At 41.1% G+C, this 24,651-nt stretch overlaps 1 protein-coding gene across 1 annotated transcript in view; it reads right to left on the bottom strand.

The window, feature by feature from the left end:
- CEP41 (centrosomal protein 41) overlaps positions 1-24,407 on the bottom strand; it is a 47,213-nt gene extending 22,806 nt beyond the window's left edge. Inside the window, exons 1-2 of the mRNA XM_080831405.1 lie at positions 24,283-24,407; positions 9,824-9,887 (exon numbers count right to left, since the gene is read on the bottom strand). Of these exons, the coding sequence (XP_080687531.1) occupies positions 9,824-9,887; positions 24,283-24,315 (97 nt within the window). The 5' untranslated portion in view covers positions 24,316-24,407. The remainder of the gene's footprint in view (positions 1-9,823; positions 9,888-24,282) is intronic.
- Positions 24,408-24,651: the final 244 nt, after the last annotated feature.

Below are 24,651 nucleotides of genomic sequence, written 5' to 3' on the forward strand. Positions count from 1 at the left end.
GAGACACCCAGGCACCTATGGAACAAAAGAAATATTTGAAGTTCAAAATGATTCTGCTGTTTCTAGCATGGCTATACAGCAGTGTTTGAGTTTATAGGAGAAGTAGAGTGAGAAGCATAGAAGTAAAAAATAATCTTTACCCAGGAAGAAGACAGCAGTCTTTGAAGAACTCAGGAGGTGATCTGGGTGAAGACCGGAGATACCATGCAATTCTTGATTCCTTGTGATTAACTCTGAATTGCTCACTGTTTGGTAAGAAAAGATTAAAGACCCATCTGTTTTGCCTAGAAATGAGGAATGCTCACTCACACCTGGCCCTATTTCCACTGCTCTGACTGCAGAGCTTAAAAACGTACCATAGACTGGGGCTCCTTACTCTCATGGGGCTATAAGGTTATTCTTGTGCTCTCTTAACCAGGACTCCTCACCCTTTGTACCTGTTGGTACACATATAAATGATGTTATTTGAACAAAACGCTGGTGTACATGCTGGGTGCCCCGGGCCCTGATGGCTACCCAGAGAGCTAACGGGACATGTATCATGGCACATAACCAATAGGCCATGGCACACCAAGTGGAAATTTCTCTGAATACGCAAGGAGGTAAGTCACAGAAAAAAACCATTAAAACCCTCCCCTGAAATTGACTTCAAAATCATGTCTAAGTTTGAAACAACAACAACAACAACAAAAAATCGAACTCTAGCACAGTCCCACACTGACTTTAAAATACCGAGTTTTAAGCAATGAAGTACACTTTGGACCTTCCAAAAGCTATTCTAAAACTAGTTTGGGAGACTTCTGACTCCAGGAAAATGAGGTAGATATACTTTACTCCTTCAGCTAAGTACAACAAAAACACTGGACAACCCACAAAATGGGAGAAGGTATTTGCAAATTATATTTCTGATAAGGGTCTAGGATCCAGTCTATGTAAAAGAACTCTTATTACACAGCAATAGAAAAACAACAACAACAACAACAAGTACAAACTGGACCAATGATCTGAATAGGTATTTCTCTATAGGAGATACACAAATGCCAGTAAGCACATAAAAAAGTGCTCCACATCATTAGTCATTAGGAAAATGCAAATCAAAACCACAATGCGATACCACTCATATCGACAAAGATGACTATAATCAAAATGATGGACAGTAACAAGCATCATCAAGGATGTGGAGAAAAACAGCCCTCGTGCATTACTGGTGAGGATGCAAAGTAGTGCAGCTGCTTTGGAAAACAGTTTAGCAGTTCCTCAAAAAATTAAACACAGAGTTACCACATACGGTCCTATGTGACTCCTAGGTATATAACCAAGAGAATTAAAAGCATATGTTCACACAAAAATTTGTACATTAATGTTTATAGCAGCATTGTGGCTAAAAAGTATAAACAACCCAAATGTCCATTAATTGACAAGTGGATAAACAAAATGTGGAGTATATTTATATAATAGAATATTATTTGGCAGTAAAAAATAACGAAGTACCAATACATGTTGCAACACAGACAGACCTTGAACCCATTATGCTAACTGAAAGAAGCCAGACACAAAAGGCTACATGTTACATGATTCCACTTATGTGAAATGTTCAGAATAGGCAAACTATGGATACAGTAAGTAGACTGGTGGTTTTCAGGGACTGGAAAAAGTAAGGAATGGGAAGTGATTGTTCTTGGATATGGGCTTTCTTTTTTGGGATGACAAAAATGTTCTGCAATTAGAATGATGATGGAGTCACAACTTTGTGAATGTACTAAAAACTTCTGAACTGCATAAAAGTATGAATTTTATGGTATGTAAATTATATCTCAATTTAAGACAATAACATATCACTTATAAAAAAAAGACTGTTAAAAAAAAAAAAACCCTGGACATTACATATAAAATATAAAAGAAGACTTGATAGGTTGGAGACAGGAGGGCAGACTGGATAGGGACCTCAGGATCCAAGAAATGGCATGATAGTTGAGTTACTTGGCTTTTTGTTTTATCTGTCTTGCCTGTTTGTTTGCCTCATATATCTTAGACTTGGAGCTAAAGAAGCCAGCAACCCAGAAACACCAATGGACAGACAGGAAAAAATAAATCCCCGATAAAAGCCTGCTGGCTCCACCCAAAGGACTGGGGAAGGGGCAGCCTAGCAAGCCAGAAAACTGTCAGACAATAACTGCTTTGCTCCAACCAAACACCACCCTCACCTGTCAGCAAATGTTGGAGCAGTGGTGGGGGGGGGTCGGAGGGTGGGGCTTGATTTCTATCCTTGCTGGGCTATGATGAGGTGCCATGAAAGCACCAAAAAGAGGATCAAGGAGGTGGGGATGGGAAAGTACTCAAAGATACGATGGCTGAAGACTTCCCAAATTTGACAAGAAACATGAATCTATAGATGTACATACAAGCCCAGTGAATGCCAAACAGGATAAACCCAAAGACACCCACACCAAGATACATCATAATCAAACTTCTGAAAACTAAAGAAAAGAAGAACCTTGAAAGCAGCAAGAACAAAAAAAAAAAAACACGACACCTTACCTATATGGGAAAAACAGTTCAAATGAGAGCAGATTCCTCATCAGAAATCATGGCGGCTAGAAGAAAGTGGCACAGTATTTTTCAAGGGCTTAAAGAAAGTAATTGTCAACCTAGGCTCCCACACTCAGAGAAAATTCCCCTCAGGAATGAAAGGAGATCACATTTTGCAGATGAAAGGCAACTCAGAGAGTCTGTTTACCAGCGGACCTACCCTAAAGAACAGCTAAAGAAAGTTCTCTAATCAAAAAGGAAAAGTAGGGACACTTGGCTGGCTCGGTCAGTGGAGTGTGTGATCTTGGGGTTGTGAGTTTGAGCCCCACATTGGGTGTAGAGATTACATAAAATAAAATCTTTTTAAAAAAGTATTTTAAAAAAAGGAAAGGAAAGGGAAGAAGGAATCTTGAAACCCAAGGAAAGAAGAAAAATATGAAGAAGCAAAAATATGCATATGTACATTTTTTCAAGTGCCTATGGAATAAATGCCAAGATAGACCATATCCTGAGCAATAAAATGAACATCAATGTTAAAGCTAATTTAAAGGTATTTTTAAAAGATTTTATTTATTTGAGAGAGAGAGAGAGAGAGAGCATGAACATGGGGGAGGGGCAGAGGCAGAAGCAGACTCCCTGCTGAGCAAAGAGCCTGACATGGGGCTCGATCTCAGGAGTCGGGATCATGACCTGAGCCTAAGGCAGACACTTAACTGACTGAGCCACCCAACTTTCCCCCCATCAGTACAATTTATTAAAAAATCGAAACAGTGTGTTCTTCAACCACAATGGAATCAAACGGGAAATCAAAATAACAGGAAAATCTCTTAACCCTTATAAATGAAACACCACACTTCTGAATAATTCATGGGTCAGAAAGATAGTCTCAAAGGAAATAAAAAGGTACACCGAACTGAATGAAAATGAAAATACAACATATCAAAATTTGTGGGACACAGCTAAAGCAGTGTTGAGAAATTTACAGCACTAACTATATGCATTAAAAAAGAGGAAAAGTCGGGGCACCTGGGTGGCGCAGTGGGTTAAAGCCTCTGCCTTTGGCTCAGGACATGATCCCAGGGTCCTGGGATCGAGCCCCGCATCTGGCTCTCTGCTCAGCAGGGAGCCTGCTTCCTCCTCTCTCTCTACCTGCTTCTCTGCCTACTTGTGATCTCTGTCTGTCAAATAAATAAATAAAATCTTAAAAAAAAAAAAAAAAGGAAAAGTCTTAAAACAATAAGCTAAGTTCCCACCCTCAACAACCTAGAAACAGAAGAACAAATAAACCCAAAGCAGAAGGAAGGAACAATACAGATGAGAACAAAAATCAATGAAATTTTAAATACCACGCGCTTGTTCTTCACAAGTATCAGTAAAATGGACAAATCCATAGCAAAGAAAAAAGGGAAGAGACACAAATGAGCAGTATCAGGAATGAAACAGGGCCTAACACTTCAGACAACAGAAGGATAATAAGTGAAGATTACAGTCCTACACACATAAATTTGAAAACTTGGATGAAACGTACTAATTCCTCAAAACACACAAACTACCACAACTCACCCAATAGGAAACAAACAATTTGAATAGCCCCATAACTATGAGAAAATTAAATTCAAAATTTAAAAACCCTCAGGAAGGAAATCTCTAGGTTCAGATGGTTTTACTAGAGAATTCTACAAAATGGTTAAGAAAGAATTAACAACAATTAACCAATTAATAACAATTAACACCAGGGCTTTTTTGTTTTCTATTCAGTATTTTTTCTAATGGTGTGTTATTTTCTTAAATTGAGGTATAATTTACATATGATAAAAGTCACCTTTTAATTTAAAAAAAAATTTTTTTTTTAAGAGAAGAGAGAATATCAGTGGGAGTAGGGTGGGGAGGAAGGGGCAGAGGGAGAGGAGGAATCTCAAGCAGGCTCCAGGACCAGCTTAGATCTGGTTCGATCTCACAACCCTGAGATCATAACCCAAGCCAAAATCAAGAGTCAGATGCTTAACTAACTGAGCCACCCAGGCGCCACTAAAAGTCACCATTTTTAAGTATACAATTCATAATACACAATCTCTTCCCAAAAACAGAACACGAGGAAATACTTTCCAACTCATTTTATGATGCCAGTGTTACCCTGCTACTAAAACTAGACAAAGACAGCCCCCCCCTGCCAAAAAATTACAAACTAATGCACGTCATTAATATAGACACAAAAATCTTTAGCCAAATAATAAACAGAACTGAGCAATATTTAACAAGAATTACACACCATGACTAAGTGAGGTTTAGTCCATGGATGCAGCAATAGTACAATATTTGCAAATCAAGGTAATCCACCATATTAACCAGCTAAAGACAAAATCACATAATTATATCACTTGATGCAGTAAAACCATTTGTTCAAATTTAATAGTCATTCATGATGGAAAATTCTCAGAAAAATAGGAATAGGAGGAAACTTCTTCAGTCAGATACAGCTAACGTTATACTTGATGACGAAAGACTGAATGCGTTCCCCCTAAGATCAGGGAAAAGACAGGATGTTTACTCTCATCACTCTTATTTGACATAGTTCTGGAAGTCCTAGCCAGTGCAATATAAGGCAATAAAAGGAAATAAAACACATACACAGACTGGAAAGGAATAAATAAAACTTCTTTTTTGTAAATGACATCACTGTCTACAGAGAAAAGCCCAAGGTATCTACCAAAAAAACCAAACAAACAAAAACCCCCAATAAACAAACTCTTCTTGTACCTAGTAAGTGAATATAGCAAAGTCCTAGAATTCTGGAGAAACATATAAAAATCAGCTGTAATTTCTATACATTAGCAATGAACACAATGACACCAAAATTAAAAAGATAACACCAATTACAAATTGCTGAACAAAAAATGAAATACTTAGGTGTAACTCTAACAGACATGTAAATCTAAGAGACAGGATGCTTACGCTGCAATTTGTCCCCCCTCATAGACACCTGCAACCACAGATAGTACCAGACCCTGTATGTACTGTTTTCCCTACACTAATATGCCTACGACAAAGTTTAATTTATAAATTGGGCACACTAAGAGATTAACAACAATAACTGATCATAAAAAAGAAAAAATTATAATACATACTACAATAAAGTTATGGGAAAGCGGTCTCTGTGTTTCTCAAAACATCTTATACTCTTCTTCTTGTGATGATGTGAGATAATAAAATGCCTGATGAGAAGTAAGTGAATGACATAGGCATTGTAAAGTAGCATGAAACTACTATTGACCTTCTGAGATGCATCAGGAGGAGGAGTGTCTGCTTCCAGACTGCAGATGACCACAGGTAATTGAAACTGGAAGGTGGGGGGCAGCAGGGGGGTGGGGGACTAGTGTACTATAGTAATGAACTGGAAAACTCGACATAGTAAAGATGTCAGTTTTTTCCTAAATTGGTATATGGGTTCAATGCAACTCCTATCAAAATCAGAGCAGGGGCGCCTGGGTGGCTCAGTGGGTTAAAGCCTCTGCCTTCGGCTCAGGTCATGATCTCAGGGTCCTGGGATCGAGTCCCGCATCAGGTTCTCTGCCCAACAGAGAGCCTGCTTCCCCCTCTCTCTCTGCCTGTCTTTCTGCCAACTTGTGATCTCAGTCTGTCAAATAAATAAATAAAATCTTTAAAACAAAATCAGAGCAATGCTTTTTTTGTAAATGTAAATGAGATTATTCTAAAATTTACACGGAAAAGCAAAGGAATTGGAATAGCTAAAATAATTTGTAAAGAGAAAGAAAGTGGGAGTAATCAGTCAGTCTAACCAATTTTTTTTTTTAAGATTTTATTTATTTATTTGACAGACAGAGATCACAAGTAGGCAGAGAGGCAGGCAGAGAGACGGCGGGGGAAGCAGGCTCCCTGCTGAGCAGAGAGCCCGATATGGGGCTCAATCCCAGGACCCTGGGACCATGACCCGAGCCAAAGGCAGAGGCTTTAACCCACTGAGCCACCCAGGTGCCCCCAGTCTAACCAATTTTAATCAAGCCTGTGAGATAGTGGTAGGACAGACACACAGATCAATGGAACAGAAGAGAGAACCCAGAAATGGATCCACAAAAATATGCTAAACTGTTCTCTGACAAAGGTGAACGTGCGAAATCCAATGGAGGAAAGGCAGGCTTTTAACAAATGGAGCTAGAGCAACTAGACATCCATAAGCAAAAAGTTAACTCTGATCTAAGCCGCATATCTTGTATAGTAATCACCTCAAAATGTTTTGTTTTCTCTTTTTGTATTTTTATTATTTATTTATTTGAGAGTGAGCGAGCGAGAGCAGGAGCAGAGGTGAGGAGCAGAGGGAGAGGGAGAAGCAGGCTCCCCACTGAGGAGGAAGCCCTATGTGGGACTCAGTCCCAGGACTCTGGGATCATGACCTGAGCCAAAGGCAGAAGCTTAACCAAATGAGTGACTCGGGTGCTCTCTCTCTTTTTTTGTTTCTTATTTTTTCAATTTATTTTATCAAAGTGTATTGTTGACTTAAGTGTAAAACCTGAAACTATAAAACTTTTAGGAAAAAACTTCGATAGAAAATTTCTGGGATCTAGTCTCGGCAAAGAATCCTTAGACTTGACAGCAAAAGCATGATCCAGAAAAGGAAACCTGACACACAGGACTTCACCACAATTAAAAACTTAGGCTCTTCAAAGATCGTGCCAGGAAAATGAAAAGACAAGCTACAGACTGGAGAAAATATTTGCAAACCATGCATCCAACAAAGGACCAGTAGCTCAAATCAATAAAGAACACTCCACATTCAAGTTAAAAAGCAAACAAAACAATCAGAACACTGGCAAAAGACATGAAGAGATACTTCACTGAGTCAGATATACAGATGGCAAATAAGTACACGAAGAGCTGCTCAACATCATTAGCCATCAGGGAAACACACATCAAAATGGCAGTGATATGCCACTATTCATCTAGCAGAATGGCTAAAATTAAAAATGGTGACACCACCAAATGCTGGTAAGGATGTGGGGAAACTGGAGCATTCATTCATTGCTGGGAAGAAGGTAAAATGGTCTAGCTACTCTGGAAAACAGTTTGCAGTTCCTTAAAAAACTGCAAACTCAACTATCATCTCACCCAGTAATTGGACTTCTGGGTGTTTACCTGGGAGAAATGAAGGCTTATATTCAAACAAAAATCAAAACATGAACGTTTATAGCACCTGTATTTGTAAGAGTTAAAAAGTAGAAACAATTCCAGATGTCCTTCAACAGATAAATGGTTAAACTGTGGTACTTCCATACAATGGGAATACTACTCAATAAATTAAAAGGTATCAACTAATAAATGCAACAACCTTAATGAGTCCCCACAGAATTATGCAGAGTGCAAAGCCAATTTAAAAAAAAGTGTATATTATATGATTCCATTTATATAGCATCTGTGAAATGACAAAATCATAGAATTGAAGAACAGATTAGTGGTTGTCAGGGGTTAAGGAGGGGGTGAGGGTAGAAAGCGGATATGCCTTTAAAAGGACAACATGAGGGATCCCTGCAGTGCTGGAAATGTTCCATATTTAGACTTGTATGTGTCAATGTCAGTATCATGGTTATTATACTATATAGTTTCCATAAGATGTTACTATGGGAAACTGGGCAAAGGGTACATGAAAACTCTCTGCATGATTTCTTAAAATTGTGAATCCATAATTACTTCAAAATAAAAAGTTTAATTAGCAAAACACTAGTTAAAAAACCCGGGGATATAAAAGGCTATCGGCAATTACTATGAATTACAAAAAGCAGACTTAAGTATTTCAATTTAAAAAAAAAACAGAGGAAATTAATTTCAGGTACTATTTATTATTAAGTCAAATTTTAGTTATGAATTGAGGAATGGAAGGGAAAGAAATGGGTTTTCATTCACAAATCCCAATTCAATTTCCAGGAGAAAAATCTATGAAGATACAGACAAACCTATGTATCTGAAATAAACCTCAGCTCTTAAAAATTTTCATTTTAAGAAGGTTCTAAAAGAAATGCATTCCTTTATAGTGGCCTTTTAAATGTTATCTGGACCCCTCAGAAAAAATATATGGCATTTTTAACCAAAGTGCTTCCTTCACAGAATAGCTTATTCCAGAGGAGTGGGTCACAGGTACAGTTAAGGGGGCGGTGGGGGGGGGCAGGTAAAGATGGAGGAATTGAAGGCATTTGTGGTAGAAGGAATGAGGCTCAGGGAAAAGCTGGGGCAGCTGGCCAAAGAGACAGTGGCCAGGCTTCACACCAGGTCTCCTGATGTACCATTAACTTCTGCACCCTGCGTTCAAACCCTCGTTCTGTCTCCTTTTATTGAACTTCAAGTAAATGACACAATCTCTGTGTCACAATTTCCTCCTCCTCAAAAACGGAGATAAAATTTTCTACCTACTGTCAAACAGGATATTTGCAAGGATAAATATCTATACAGCTTGGAAATGTTTGAAAGAAAGGTCCCAAGAAATTGTATCTGCAAAGGTGGTTCATTTAAAACATTCAATTGAAGTTCATTTTATATGAGCAAGCTTGCATAATGGAACACAGTAATTTCAAAGGAGACTGGAGGAAGGGAAAGACAAAATGAATGAGATTCAAACCAAGTCAATATCTTGTCTATATCTCCTTGGTTGTCCTCAGGTTACCAGCGGCAAATTCAGCATTGCCAAAGGCATGTGGTGCCCCAATCCACTAGCAAAACCTTCTCAATGGAATGGATTTGCCACAAAGGACTTTGAATGGTTGAAAAACGAAACAAATAAATCAAAATCTGGAAAGCCTACAAATCCACCAGGGACCCGGGGAGTGGTTAAGCTCTTTGACCACAAAATTCACAATTTACACTCATCTTTCTATGTCCCGTAGTCCATAACTTTGCATGTAGTTGGTACTCGGCAAGTACCGAATTGAACAAATATATACAGATACTATCTATTATTCCAAGTTTAAAGGAATATACTTGAAGTGTTTCAAAAGAGAGGTTTGTTTATTTATTTATTTATTTAGCTTCAGCCTCGTAATTTATTGAACAAGGTTTTTATCAGTTTTTCAATTTATAAGAAGCTAAATTATGTAAATAGAAACTTTTACTGATAATCTGAAGGGAAAAAAAAAAAAGCTCTCATCGATAGAACCTGAACCTGGAAGGCCATGGGGCTGGAATGTGAGAAACCTTGTGCTTTGACTGAGAGCAGGTATAACTGCCTGCTTCTTGCCAGTAATTTGTTATTGGATTTTTTTTTTTAAGTTTTAATTTTCTAATATTTACTCACCAGTATCCAGTCTTGACTTGATATGCTGATACCGTGGATTCTGTGGTATTCTTTTGGTCAGATACTAAAAAATAAGAAAATTCACAATTAACTGAGTTAATGTAAAAGTAAGGGTGACAAAGGCAGGAAAGAATCAGATATTTAAAAAATAGAATGGATGCTAAAATTTCATCAAATTTAAAGAAGGAAGGAGCTCTAGAGGTCCAACTGTCCCTTCGGTCAAGGACGCTTCACGACAGCATTTCCACAAGTGAAGATGGTTATCTTGTTTCTGTCAAAATATTTCCATTTTTTGTCAAAATAATCTCATAGCATGATGTAATTTGGGGGTGGGGGTGAAGAAAAACTCTTAAAGTTATAAGATTTCTGACATTGAGCCAAATTAGTCTCCCTCTAAGTTTCATCCAATCCTCTGTCACAACCCAGAATAAGACACCCCCCCTCCACCCCTGCCTCAAGAAATCTGTGAAAATAACTAAAGGCAGCTCTCTCACCCTTCTTTTTAGTTTTACTCTTTGTACGATGATTTCTAGGCCATTGCCCCTGGACATCCTCCAGATTTTATCCGTCTCTTCCCTGAAAAGTAGCACTTGGACCCAGACCTGAGCACTGTGCCCAGATGCTGCCAGGCCAGGACCCGGTTTGGCAGTCCTCCCCTGCTGCGTGCCTGGGGTCTGAGGCTCCACAGATGTCACTACAATGGTGTCCGCTCTTGGGGCAGCTGAGGCTCCTCGCCGCCCAGGGTAAGTTTGTGGTCATCCAAAAATGGCTATTGTCCTGTACTCTGGGAGTGAACTCGAAGTCCAAGCACAAGACATTTATGCATATTAAGTTTCAGGGGTATTGGCGAAAGCCATCGAAGTGAGGGAAGGCTGGTGAATTGACATTTCAAGATACAGCTTTCTCGCTTGGGCCTTTTCCTGGCCTAGAAGAATGAACATCATTCGCTCAGGCACAGGCAGCTGTGGAATAGGAAACTAAAACTGGCCAATACGCTTTTGGCTTCATCTTCCGCCCCTCTCGCACGTGTTCCCGTATTGCTGTTGCCCCAGTGCTCCCCTAACTTGCTGCGCTCACTTAAGTCTCCAGGCTTAGCAAATGTCTGCCTAGAATGCCTTTCCCCGACTTGCCCTTAGGCAGAAACTTACTTCCACTGTAAGCTGTCCAAGGTGGAATCAGGCATTTCTTCTCCCTGGCTCCCAGAGCACCCTGCATCACTGTTTACAACCAGAGCTGCTTCTCTAGATTTCCTCTAGATTTCCTCAAATCTGTATTCATCCAGGACCTAGTGCGTGGCGGACATATTTACTGATATGCAGTCAACAAATGAGTATCTAGAATGCAGAGTATAGGGGCACCTGGGTGGCTCAGTTGGTTAAGTATCTGCCTTTGGCTCAGATTATGATCCCAGGGTCCTGGGATCAAGCCCAGCACTGGGCTCCCTGCTCAGTGGGGAGCCTGCTTCTCCCTCTGCCTGCTGAGCTCTCTCTCTCTCTCTCTCTCTGGCAAATAAATAAATAAAATCTTAGAGTATCTTATAATAATCCCCTGGTTCCTTGGAAGAGAATACCAAACTTTATTATTATTTTTAATTATTGTAATTAATTAATTAATTTGACAGAGAGATAGTGAGAGAGGGAACACAAGCAGGGGGAGTGGGAGAGGGAGAAGCAGGCTTCTTGCCGTTCAGGGAGCCCGATGTGGGGTTCGATCCCAGCCTCGGGATCATGACCTGAGCCAAAAGCAGATGCTTAACGACTGAGCCACCCAGATGCCCCTATTTATTTATTTTTAAAGTAATCTCTATACCCAATGTGGGGCTTGAACTCATGACCCCGAGATTAAGAGTCGCTTCCTCTACTGGCTGAAAGAAAGAAGAAGAAAAAATCAGGTGGAGAACACCAAACTTTAAAACCCGTATCATCTGCCCTTGAAAATGCAGTTAGCTACAGCATGTCCTGCTGGCCAGAGTTTTAGATTTCAGAGACCAGGAAGAATTTCTTTTAAAACTGGGGGCACCAACAGAGAAAAATCAACATTTAATTTTGCCAAGAAAGGACATTTAAAAAAAAAAGCACAAAACTCATAACCACCATCTGATATTTTAATACCTAAAATGTAAGAAAGAAAAAAAAATCCTAGAATAAAAAGATTGGTCTTTAAGTGTTATTAAAAAACTCATGACATTGTCTGTGTTTTCCATTTCGCTCCAGGCAAGTGAACACTTAGCCCTGGGCCTCTGATGTGTGTGTGTGTGTGTGTGTGTGTGTGCGCGCGCGCACGCACGCACGTAACCCCTGAGCTATTTTATCCCTAGGGAAAGACTGGAAAACTTCAGTCTCCCTCTGACCAGCAAACTGCTGTCTTTAAGAGAAAGTGACTCTGACATCGATTCCAACTCTTTCCTAGATGAAAACAGAAGATTCTTAAGTGAGAGAAGGGAAATATTTAAAGACTGAAAAGGGGAACTTTAGAATAAGATACCCCAGAGGAAAACAGTATCATAGCAAAACAAACCAAAAACCCCAAAAATGCAAACTAAAAAGCCAGGGAAATCATGCATCTGGTAAACTGAGTCAAGAAAAGCTAATAGTAGAATTCCATTATCTTAGGCTAAGGGATTTTCTTTAATTTTTTTTTTGTTTGGTACTCTGTACTTTCATAATTTCTATATGCTATTTCCTGTTTTTACTTTTGTTTAGTTTTGTTTTCCACTAGTTTCCTAGCAAAGTGTCTTTTGAAAAACTCCAGGCTAGTCTCTGCTGAACCAAGGGGATTTGTCCATACCTAAGCCAACATAGCTAAGAAGTGAGGGTGTCTCCGAGGACCAGGTGTGGTGGCAGCAGAATGATGGGGGGAGAGAGTGTGGACAGCTGCAGTCGCTGGGCCCTTCCCGCCCCCGGTTTTCCCTTACAGAGACTAATGAGAAATCCATATGCTGCAGTAGAAAAATGTAGTGTCTCTTTTCCATTTTCCCATTTTGGACCCACTTCTTGTTCCTGACTTTCTAGTGCCAACTACAACGTACAACTGTGCTTCACTCTAAGCAGACTGCCATAGATTTTATGGAACTGCCATACTTTTCTCCTTAAAATTCTTGCTTCGGGGGGGGTTGACTATTTCTTGACCTACTGACCAACTGGCTTCTTTCAATTACATAAACATGATGGAATGGTGGAAAGTGAAAGAGCTGAGGAAAGAAGCTGTTTCAAGGACTATTCATTCATTCAACAAAGCCTTATTGAGCACTAACCATTCAGGCAACATTTACTGGAGTGAGCTCCTGCACTGAGGACCACAGCCATCCAGTTCTCGGTGGTGCTGGGAAGGAAGATAAACCAACAAAGAGAAACCCCACTTTGCATGATGAAAAGGAGAGGGAAGCAGGGGACAGGAGCTTGCGGGATCAGCCGCTGATCCTGATTGAAAGAGTCAAGAACCATGTCCTGAGCGGTGACTTTTGGGCCGAAATCTGATGGCCAAGAAAATCAGTCAAGCTAAAGGAGTCGTGGGTGGAAGCAGCAGGGTTTCTGGGTGGACCCAGGGCACAGCGGGCAGCATGGGGTCAGATGAGACTGAAGAGGCAGGGAGGGCAGTTCCTCAAGGGCCTTGTATCCACACTAAGAAACCCAGATTTTTTTTTTTCCTGTAGTTGACTAGTTCTTTTTTTTTAAAGATTTTATTTATTTATTTGACAGACAGAGATCACAAGTAGGCAGAGGGGCAGGCAGAGAGAGAGGAGAAAGCAGGCTCTCCACGGAGCAGAGAGCCTGATGTGGGGCTCGATCCCAGGACCCTGGGATCATGACCTGAGCCGAAGGCAGAGGCTTTAACCCACTGAGCCACCCAGGCGCCCCTAGTTGACTAGTTCTTAAATGGCAATTTTGCTCCCTCTGCTCCTGGGAACAATTGCCAATGTCTGCAGACATTCTAGGTTGTCAGAACTGGGGGTGGTGGTGGAGATGCTACTGGTATCCACTGAGTAGAGGGCGGGGAGACTGCCAAACATCCTACAATGACAGGGAAGTCCCCTACAGCAAAGAAGGAGCTGGCCCCAAATGCTACTGGTGCCAAAGTTGAGAAACCCTAGTGCAGATGATTGGGGAGTCATTGAAGACAGTTTAAGGAGAAGTGATGGGATTATCCTTCATTCTAGAAATTCACACTGGCAGCATTTTGGAGAACTAATGGGATCGCCGCCATCAAGGATGGAGGCACCAAGATCAGTTAAGAGGTAGTTGTTCTAAGAAACATCTGCGGTGGGCGCCTGGGTGGCTCAGTGGGTTAAGCCTCTGCCTTCGGCTTGGGTCATGGTCTCAGGGTCCTGGGATCAAGCCCCGCATTGGGCTCTCTGCTCAGCAGGGAGCCTGCTTCCCCCTCTCTCTCTGCCTGCCTCTCTGCCTACTTGTGATCTCTGTCAAATAAATAAATAAAATATTAAAAAAAAAAAAAGAAACATCTGCGGTGCTAAGGGAGTGACAGTAGAGATGACAAAGAAGAGACAGTTTCAAGAAATCTTTTAAAGACGTAAAATCAATATGATTGAAAACTGACCGGTATAACAGGGAGATGACAGTGATTATCATTCCCCAAAAAAGGGATTTAAGGGGGAAGCATATATTGAAAAAAAAACATGTTTTTCCTATTGAGGCATGTTAAGTGTGCAATGTCTGTAGGTCATTTGAAATGGAAGTGGTGGGCTGGCTGTTTGGGTCTGAGATCAGGAGGGAAATCTGGGGTTGCAGAAATAAGACTTGGGGGTTGTCGGCATCTAGGAAGCAGAGGAAGCCATATGAATAGACAAAATCACCATCAGAGATTGTGTAAGACGGAGAAGAAAAACCCCAGCACTTAAGGTCAGGTAGAAAAAAGCACCATGCATGAGACTCATGAGAGGCCAGAAGAAAGTGGGTCATGAAAACTAAAGAGTTTCAGGAAGAAGGGAGTGGTCAACAGTGATCAATGCTGTCAAGTCCGAGAACAAGAGGTCAAACATGAACAAGCGAGCAAGAATGCAGGTCAAGTAAGAGAATAACAAAGCAAATTTGGATTGAACAAAGCAGGACATTGTTGACGACCCTGGTGGATGAGGTTATAGCAAACTAACAGAAGCAGAAGCAAAAACAGCAGGTTGTATGAGATGGGGAGGGAGGAAAGAAGATAGTAGCCAGATGGCCTTTTTTTTTTTTCCTTGAGAGTTGCTAAGGAATTAGTTTTTGTTGTTGCTTTGTTTTGTTTTGGAAGAAAGGAGAGATTTGAGGATGTTTAGAGGCTAGATAGGAGGGGTTGGAAATGAAGCAATAAGGTATGGACAGGAGGGAACGGGAGAGGATGAGGCCCAGAGCCCAGGTGGAAGGTTCTGCTTTGGATATGTATTTAAGGTAAAGATATCAGATAGGTAGTCATGATGAAGTTTATCAGGAGGATGGAGGAGGCTAAGAAAGTTCATGTCTGTGATATTATCAGTGAGCAATGAAAAATGTCAAAGATCCTTTGAGGGTTTACATCCCTGGAAAGGGTCCAAAGATAATGTCCTTTCTGTCTACCCATGCCATCCATCACTTCTACTTGTCTTTCAAGACCCAGCATAGACGTATCTTCCAAGCAGACTCCTGTGAAGGTCCCGGCCAGATGGAAGTCTCTTCCCTGCCCGGATGGTCACAGCACTTTGTACGAATCACACTCCTCACTTCCTGCATTTGGGACATAGCTTGACCTCTTGGATCTCTGTACCTGCTGCAGGGCCTCCCACCAGTGTGAGCAGTAAGGACTGACTAATGGATGCATTGGCTCTGAGCCCTGAACAGCACAGCGGGATGTCCTAGGAACCCACATACGGGGTTGAGGGGTTGGGGGGGTTGGGGGGTGCAAGACTTTGTGGAAGAAATGGCACTGGAACTGGGTTTTAAGGGTTGAACTTCTATGGATAAAGGCAGGGGGGGAAGGATGGAAAAAGTATTCCAAGTGGAGAAAATTAGAGCAGTAAAGCCACTTTAAAAGCATGTTGAAAGAACCCCACATTGTTCGATTTGCTAGAGAAGGTACAACAACAATGAAGATAATCCCTGCTAACATTTACTGAGCACTTAACCATGTCATCAGCAACTTGACTAAGCATTTTACCTACATTATCTCATTTAATCCTCACAACCACTCCTGATGTAGATATTAGTATTATCTTCATTCTACATATTGGGAAATGGGACACAGAGATGGAGTGATTTCCCGAGGTTAGTCAGCTGGTGAGAAGAGCGGGACCTGGAATGAAACTGGGTAGTCTGCCTCTAGAGCCTGCCCACTTCCACTCGTTCCAGGGGCTCTGAATACCAGATCCACCAGCGAGTTTTAGATGGCCCATGAGTCCTATGAAACTACGAAAATTTTGTGAATGTGCATTCATCTGGGGAAGGGGTCTGAGATTTTCACTAAATTTTGAAAGGGGTTTATAACCCAAAAAGGGTTAAGAACCATGGGTATATGAAATCCTGTGCTGTATGGTGGGACATGGACATGTAGACTCTAAGCAGAGAAGCCCGAACGTAGACTGAGCGTCTGGAGGAGGTCCTGAGGACAACGGAAGGTACCAAAAATACTGAGTTGTGAGCCACATCATTGCAAGAGTATTTTGACCAATTACTAATACATGCAAAGAAATACTGGGCTCTATGAATGCATGGATGTTGGAGAGGGGAGAAGAATGAGAAGTCAACAATGGGATTTTTCTGAAAGCAAATCACTAAAAAATGACTGAGATTGTCTGAATCTCAAATTGTTCAAACATGAATGAGCTTTTCTGACTTCCCACCTCTCTCAAAATGAAACTCACAAGGTTGGTTGTATTTCAACTGCAACATATATAATAAGATTTACATTTAAAGGACTTTAAAAAATACCATTATACATTTTGTTCAGAATTTCCCTACTTATCTCCTTTGAATAGACAGGAGGTCCCTAAAATGAAGGAAATGAATTCAATCTTGAAAAGAGTCTCATTTAAGGCAATCTCACATTTAATACAGGTCTTTGAAAAGAGAACATTTTTTTTTAATGGCAGTTTTAATCTGGTCCAATTCTACTGATCTCAAACACCAATCTTGACCCTGTATGCACATGTAGCAACCCCACTTTATTAGCAACTACTACCTATGGCTGATTGTATTTTTCAAGACATTTGCAACAGAATTTCCCATCTCACGTATACTGTGATGTTGAAACTCCTCCCATGGTGGGGTGGGCCAATGTCCCCTTTTTTCCCCCCGCACCCCCCAGACCCACACTTGAATCTGGATGGGCTTGTGACTATGATTAAAGTACTGCCTTATGACTTCTGAGGCGAGATCATAAAAGGCAATACGTTTCCACCTGGTTCTCCTGGGATACTTGTTCTTGGAACTCAGCTACAATGTTGTCAGGAAGGCCAAGCCATATAGAAAAGGCCATTTGTAGGTGGTATGGCTGATAGCCCCAACTGAGGTCCTTGCCAACAGACTGTAGCAACAGCCATGAAGAAGCCTTCAAGAAAACACTAGCCTGGCTTCTGTCTGCCTGCAAAACCACATGAGATCCCAAATAAGAAGCACCTAGCTGAGCCCGGTCAACCTTCAGAACCATAGAGATCATAATAAAATGACTATTATTTTAAGTCACTAAACATGGGGTGATTCGTGATAAGTCAATATATAAGCGGAATACATATTCTAATATATAACTGGAATGCCTTCTGGGTATCTGCACTTTATTCCTCAATCCATTGCAACATGGCTATTGTCCCCACCATTCTCCTATGGTTCCTCTGGTAGCTAGCCAGCATCAGAGAGCCCCTAATTGCTGATTATAATGCTGACTTTCCATTATTTAACTCACTCAACCTTTCGGTACCACTTGACACTGGTATATAGCCCCACCTTCTTCAGTTTCCACTCCCTTGGCTTCAGGGATATTGCTCTCCCCTGATTCTCCAATGACACATGGATCATTTCTGTCAGCTGCTTAAACACTGTGATCCCCAGGATTCCATCTTCTCAATCTACAGGTTCTCTGAGAGCCAAACACTTAGGTCTAATTCCATTTATATGCTTGATATCCAAACAGGGAACCACCGCCTGACTTCTTCTCCCAGCTCAGGCCTATATTCATTTACTCATTCAACAGATGTTTACTGCATGCTAGGCAGTGGGACAATGCATACAAGGACCCTAGTTTATGTTCTTGTAAGTATGCCAGAAATAAACAAATAAGTAATTATAGATTATAAATAAAATAATTACAGATCATGAACTATTGGGTGAAGACAGCATATTGAACACATGCATTTAATTTCACTTCCTTCCAAAACCTCAATTTTGTCTTCTATTTTAAGGACATAAAGCTCAAAAAACCAGAGTGTGGGAGAAGTGACAGCAATAGATTTTTGAATTCTAGAAAGCGAATCAACAGTGAAAATGACTTGACTGATTCAAGAAAGTCAAAGGGAAAGCCAAGAACAATTCTTAAAAGTCTTAGGAATTGACAGCCTCAAGCACCTCCGGAAGTGGGGAGCAGAAGGAGTGGCTCAAATAAGGAAGATTGTTTGAAGGCTGATTGAGAAGCAATTTGATCTCCAAATCCCTGTTCCCTGTGCCCTACTGGGTGACTGCCCCTCCCCCACCATGGTAGCTCTCTATAGATTTATTCCCTGAGAAGGATTTCTGGACTGGGAGGTCTATAGACAAAGAAAGGCAGAGATATCATTACTGAAACTAGGGGTATTAAGTGAATGATGCATACTAATGTTGAGATTTAGCTCCTAGCCCTAATTCCTCCAGGAATTCAGGTAGGCTTTTACTCTCAGGAGACTGAAGGAATTCTCTGAGGAAAATCACCAGCCTAAGAGGAAAGAGCTGAAGGTACAGATTTGGGAGGATAGTCGCCCAAATCATGGCCCAGTGAGATCTTCCTGTAATTGGGCTCACCATCAGAAAGCTCCTCTCAAATATACAGATTGCAATCACCCGTTTAAGTTTCTACAAAGTGAAGTGGATTGTGTCCCCCCCAAAATTCACAGCAATCCACTTCACTTCATAGCAATGTTCTGAGGCTTCTTTTAATCCTAAATTATTAATTAATGTTTTTGAGTCATGTTGAGGCCCTAATCTCCAGTGTAACTGTATTTGGAGATAGGGCCTTTAGGAGGTAATTAAGGTTAAATAAGATCATAAGGGTGGGGCACAAGTGTAGTAGAAAGAGACACCCAAGAGCTTCCCCCTCTGTACAAGTACACACAGAAAGAAATCTAGGAACACACAATGAGAAGGCAGCCATCTGCAAGGCAAGAGAGACCTCTCACTAGAAACTAAACTGGCCAGCACCTTGATCTTGAACCTCCCAGCACTCCAAAACTGCCAGAAATAAACTTCTGTTGTTTAAGCAACCCAGTATGTGGCATTTTGTTATGGCAGCCTGAGTTAACTAATATTAATCTAACAAAACAAAATGAAAAATAGCAAGAGGAAGGAAATAAACTATGCAGGGGAAAAAATATTTCCAAAAACTATCATTAGAGAAATGAAAACACATATACACACAAAAACTTGTCCATGAATATTCATAGTAGCATCATTCATAATAGCTCCAAAGTAGAAACAATCCAAATGTCCATCAGAAAGAACAGACAAATAAAATATGTATGTCTATGTTAAGGAATATCATTCAGTAGTAGAAAGGAATGAAGTACGAATACAATGCTATAACCTGGATGAACCTTAAAACGTTGTGCTAAGTTAAAGAAGCCAGTCATACAAGACTACATTTTGCATGACTCCATTTATATGAAATGTAGACAAAAGGCAAATATACAGACAAATTAGATTAGTGATTGTCAAGACTGGATGGGGTAGACAATGGGAAAATTGAGGATAGCTAAAGGTTATAGAATTTCTGTTTGGTGTAATAAAAATTCTGATCAGTGATGATTGCTCAACTCTGTGAATATATTAAAACTACTGAATTGTATATTTTAAATGGGTGCATTATACCTCATAATGCTGTTAGCAAAAACATTAAAATTTAACAAGTAACAAAAATAAAAAAAAAACAACTTTTGCTCTACAACAAGACCAAGTACTTATGTAAGAGTTACAAGAAAAGAATTAAGTTGCGGGGAGGGCCCCCTGGTTGGCTCAGTCCTGAAGCATCTGCTTTTGCCGCAGGTCATGATTCCAGGGTTCTGGGATCGAGCGAGCCCCATGTCAGGCTCCTTGCCCAATGGGGAGCCTGCTTCTCCCTCTCTCACTCCCCCTGCTTGTGTTCCCTCTCTTGGTGTCTCTCTCTCTCTGTCAAACAAATAAATAAAATCTTAAAAATAAATTAAGTTGACCTATATTTGTCTGACATGGAAAGATTTCCAAGACTTATTGTTAAGTGCAAAGAGCAAGTCAAAAAGCCATATATATGATGTTGCAACATTTAGGTAAAAGAAAACTGCAAAATAAAACTCTACACACACACACACACACACACACACACACACACGCACAGAGAACATTTTGGAAAAGATAACTGGAAACAAATGATAAATAGTGATGTAGGAAAATTTTCCTACATTATTTATAAAAATTTAGGAATAGTATAGAATAAAAATAAAGGTAGATAGGAACTCCAGGAAAAACAAAAAATAATAAGAAAGCAAATGTAACCATAATGATCACTGCTTTGGCAACAATCTATATTTATATAGTCACAAACAAAAACAACAGTAAAAAAAATCCAATTAGAAATTAGGAAAAAGATGCAAAGAGATACTCTGTTGAAGAAGATATATGAATGGCAAATAAGCACATGAAAAAATTTAAGATGTTCAACCTCAGTATCCATTGGGGAAATACAAGTTCAGACCATTAGGAGATGTCACAGTGTACCCACTAAAACAACAATGGGGCGCCTGTGTGGCTTAGTTGGTTAAGCAACTGCCTTCAGCTCAGGTCATGATCCCGGGGTCCTGGGATCGAGCCCCGCGTCAGGCTCCCTGCTCCTTGGGGAGCCTGCTTCTCCTCTCTCCCTCTGTCAGCTGCTCCCTTGCTTATGCTCTCTCTCTCTCTCTGTCAAATAAATAAATAAATAAATCTTTAAAAAAATAAAACAACTAAAATAGGGCATCTGGGTGGCTCAGCCCAACTCTTGATTCTGGCTTAGGTCAATGTCTTGGGGTTATCAGATCAAGCCCCACACTGGGTTCTGTGCTTGTTGTGGAACCCGCTTGAGATTCTCTCTCCCTCAACCTCTGTCCCTCCTTCCCTCCTCCTCTCTCCCTCTCTAAAAACAAATAAAACAACAAACACACAAAAAAATCACAAAAAAAAACAAAAAAAACTCAACTAAAATAAAAAATACTGACAATACCAGATGTTGTCAAGAATGTGCAAAAACTCATCTTTCATTCACTGGTGATGAGAATGTAAAATGGTACAGTTCACTCTAGAAAATAGTTTGGTAGTTTCTAAAAAACTAAATGTAAGCTCACATACAACCTAGCAACTATACTCCTAGGCATCTATTCCAGAGAAATGAAAATTAACATCCATACAAACAGCTGTACCCAAAAGTTCATATCTTTATTCACAATAGCCCCAAACTGAAAACAACCAAAATATCCTATAATAGTTGAATGGTTAAACAAACTGTTATACATACATACCACAGGATACTAATCAGCGACAAAAGCAATGAACTATTGCTATAGGCGACAATTTGGGTGTGTCTCAAGGACATTATTCCGAGTGAAAAAAGCCAGTCTCAAAAGGTCACATATCATGTGATTCCATTTATGTAACATTCCAAATGACAAAATTACAGAAATGGAGAACACATTAGTGGTTGCCAGGGGCTAGGATGGTGAGGTAGAGGAAATGGAAATGACTAGGAAGGGACAGTATGAGGGAGCTATTTGTGGTGACGGAATAGTTCTGTATTTTGATTATAAATCTAAACACGTGAAACCTTGATTATATTAAGCCTACACATGTGAAAAAATAGCCTAGAATAATACACACATTGTACAAATGTCAAATTGTACAAATTTATGGCTTTGATATTGTATTATACTTACATAAATTATAATCAATGAGGAAACTGGGTGAAGGTACATGGGACTTTATATTTTTGCAACTTCCTATGAATCTATAGTTATTTCAAAATAAAATTTTTGTAAAAGGACATCAGAGCCCAAAACAGGTCTTAAGAATTAAGAACACAATGGCAGAAATTAAATAGGATTAGAAGATAAAGTTAAATAAACAAATCTCCCAAAGAGAGCAAAAAGACAAAGATAGACAAAGATGCGGAAAACAGGAAATAAAATTTAAGAAAATTAGAGAACCAGTCTTATAGAAGTGACATGAAAATAATGAATTTAAGAAAGAGAGAATGGAGGGGCGCCTGGGTGGCTCAATGGGTTAGGCCTCTGCCTTCAGCTCGGGTCGTGATCTCAGGGTCCTGGGATCCAGCCCCACATGGGACACTCTGTTCAGCGGGGAGCCTGCTTCTCCCTTTCTCTCTGCCTGCCTCTCTGCCTCCTTGTGATCTCTCTTTCTCTCTCTCTCTCTCTGTCAAATAAATAAATAAATAAATCAAAAAAAAAAAAAAAAGAAAGAGAGAGAGAGAATGGAGAAAATAGGAGGGAGAAGTCAACAACAAAATAATTCAGCAGAATTTCACAGCACAGAAAGACATGAACTCCAGTGCCTACCAAAACGAGTGGAGAGACCCACAGCAAGGAGTATCTTTGTGAAACACAACACTGATAACATAGAGAAAATTCTACAAGCTTCTAAAAAGTAAAAATCAAGTCAAGTACAAAGGTACAGCATGGCTCTGGACTTCTCCACAGCAACAGTGCATACTAGAAAACTATAATGCAATGTTTTCAAAATGCTGATGGTTTCCAACCAAGAATTCTATACTCCACCAAACTTGCAAGCAAATAAATGTGAAGGCAGAATAACAACATTTTCAGACATGCTTAGCATTTTAGACAGAAATAAAAAATGGTTATTTCTCATGCACTTTTTTTCAAGAACTTACTGGAAAATGTGCTCCACTAAAACAAGTAAGTTGGACATCTTCCTCTAGGACACAAATGTATGACCACACAGAGCATCCCAGCTCCGGTCCCCTACACTCCTCTTTCTCCCACATTCCTGATCTCATCAATGGCATGGGCACTGCTGAGTAGCCCAAGCTGGGAAACTAAGTCATCCCTTCCACTCTCATTTCTCAAAGCTAATCATGAAGTCTTAATGATTTAATTATCTAAATATTTCTCTTTTCTGTCCCATGTTCCATGACTTTCCTTTAGGTCTATATGGCAAATACCACCTAACCCACCCGCCTACCTCAGTCCTGGCCTCCTCAACTCCACGATGTGGCTACAGCCCTCTGCCTAAAATGCAAATCTGACCACATCACTCAGTTACTGAAAAGTCCTCAAAAGCTTCTCAAATTCAGACCAGCAGGCAAGATAAATAAACGGCCACTCTCCCCACCTACCTCCCCCACCTTCATAGTAGAGATTATATTTGATCCTGGTGTTCTCCTGCAGAGCCTCACAACTTTCTCTGCATAGCTCATAGCCAACCACCATGAAATGAAATAATTTGCAACTCCTGTTCGGTATAAAGGCCCAGAAGACCCTTCCAGACTTTACTCCAGCTTCTCTACAGGGAACCAACTGTCCACTCCCAGTCACCTCGCCATTTCAGACCATGTCCAGGACCGACGCTTCCCTCACTCCGTCGAGTCCAGTCTCTGTGCTCTGGCAACCTGTTCCCCAACCACGCTGTATTCAAATTGTTTCCAAGTCTCCCTCCCTAGACTGAGCTTCCTCAAGGGCGAATGCCTTGTCTTACTCTGTGTTTCTAGCACCTACTGCCATGTAAGAGTCCAATCAACATTTGTTGAAACTAAATGACCACAAATACAGCAGGGCACTAGAGGCGGAACAAAGTTAAAGGTCCTATCGGGAAGAGGGTAAACTAAGGTCATATTCTGCGTCCTTTCCAAATGGCTTGATCTGCTATTCCTCTTCTGCATCCCCATCATCAGAAATGATGGCTGCCCTTGATTTTGCTCCTTCAGTGTTTGGGGCGTTAATTCACGTGTTCATTATTTTGTGTTACCGCCGCGCCTAGACTGGAAGCCCTTTGAGGGAAGGGGCTGTGTCCTCGCGCACTTTGCGGCTCTGGGCGACAACCTCCAGCGCTCAGTGAGCATGTGCGAGAGAGTGGCCTCTCCTCCACCGGATCCCGGCCTCAGCTCCGAGTCCCCCAGGCCCGCCCCGCCTCTCTGCGCTCTCCAGACCCCTCCTCACGCCGGCCGCTTCCCGCCTTCCGGCCAGCGGAAGTCGCTAGCTGCTCTTCCCTGGCCACGTGGAGCCTTTTCCGGTGCGCCCGCCCCCTCCGGCTCTCCGATCCGGACCTGGCCCTCACCTCAGGATTCCCAATGTGCCTCCGGACAGACATATCTGCTCCAAACGACCACGCTGGGATTCTAGCCTCACCGGTAGCCTCTAACCCTAGCTTCCTAACCCCCCCCCCCACAACCTCTCTCGGCCGCCTCCTTACAACCTCTATTCCGATTGGCCTCCTTTCTCCGGCCAGCCAATGGAGGCCCTGTTTACTCTGTTATTGCGGGGTCAAGGGAGAGAGAAGGGCCGCTCAATGGTTGCCACAGGCAACGGGGGACGCCAGCTGCGGAAGCCTTTTGTGTTTTCGGCTGGTCCCCGCCGGCTGCTGTCTGAGCGCGGGAAGAGAGGCGCGGGGGAGGGGTAGGCTAGCGCCTGCGCGTGAGCTAATGCG

This window comes from Martes martes (genome assembly GCF_963455335.1).
Source record: "Martes martes genome assembly, contig: scaffold_152, whole genome shotgun sequence".
NCBI lineage: Eukaryota > Metazoa > Chordata > Mammalia > Carnivora > Mustelidae > Martes > Martes martes.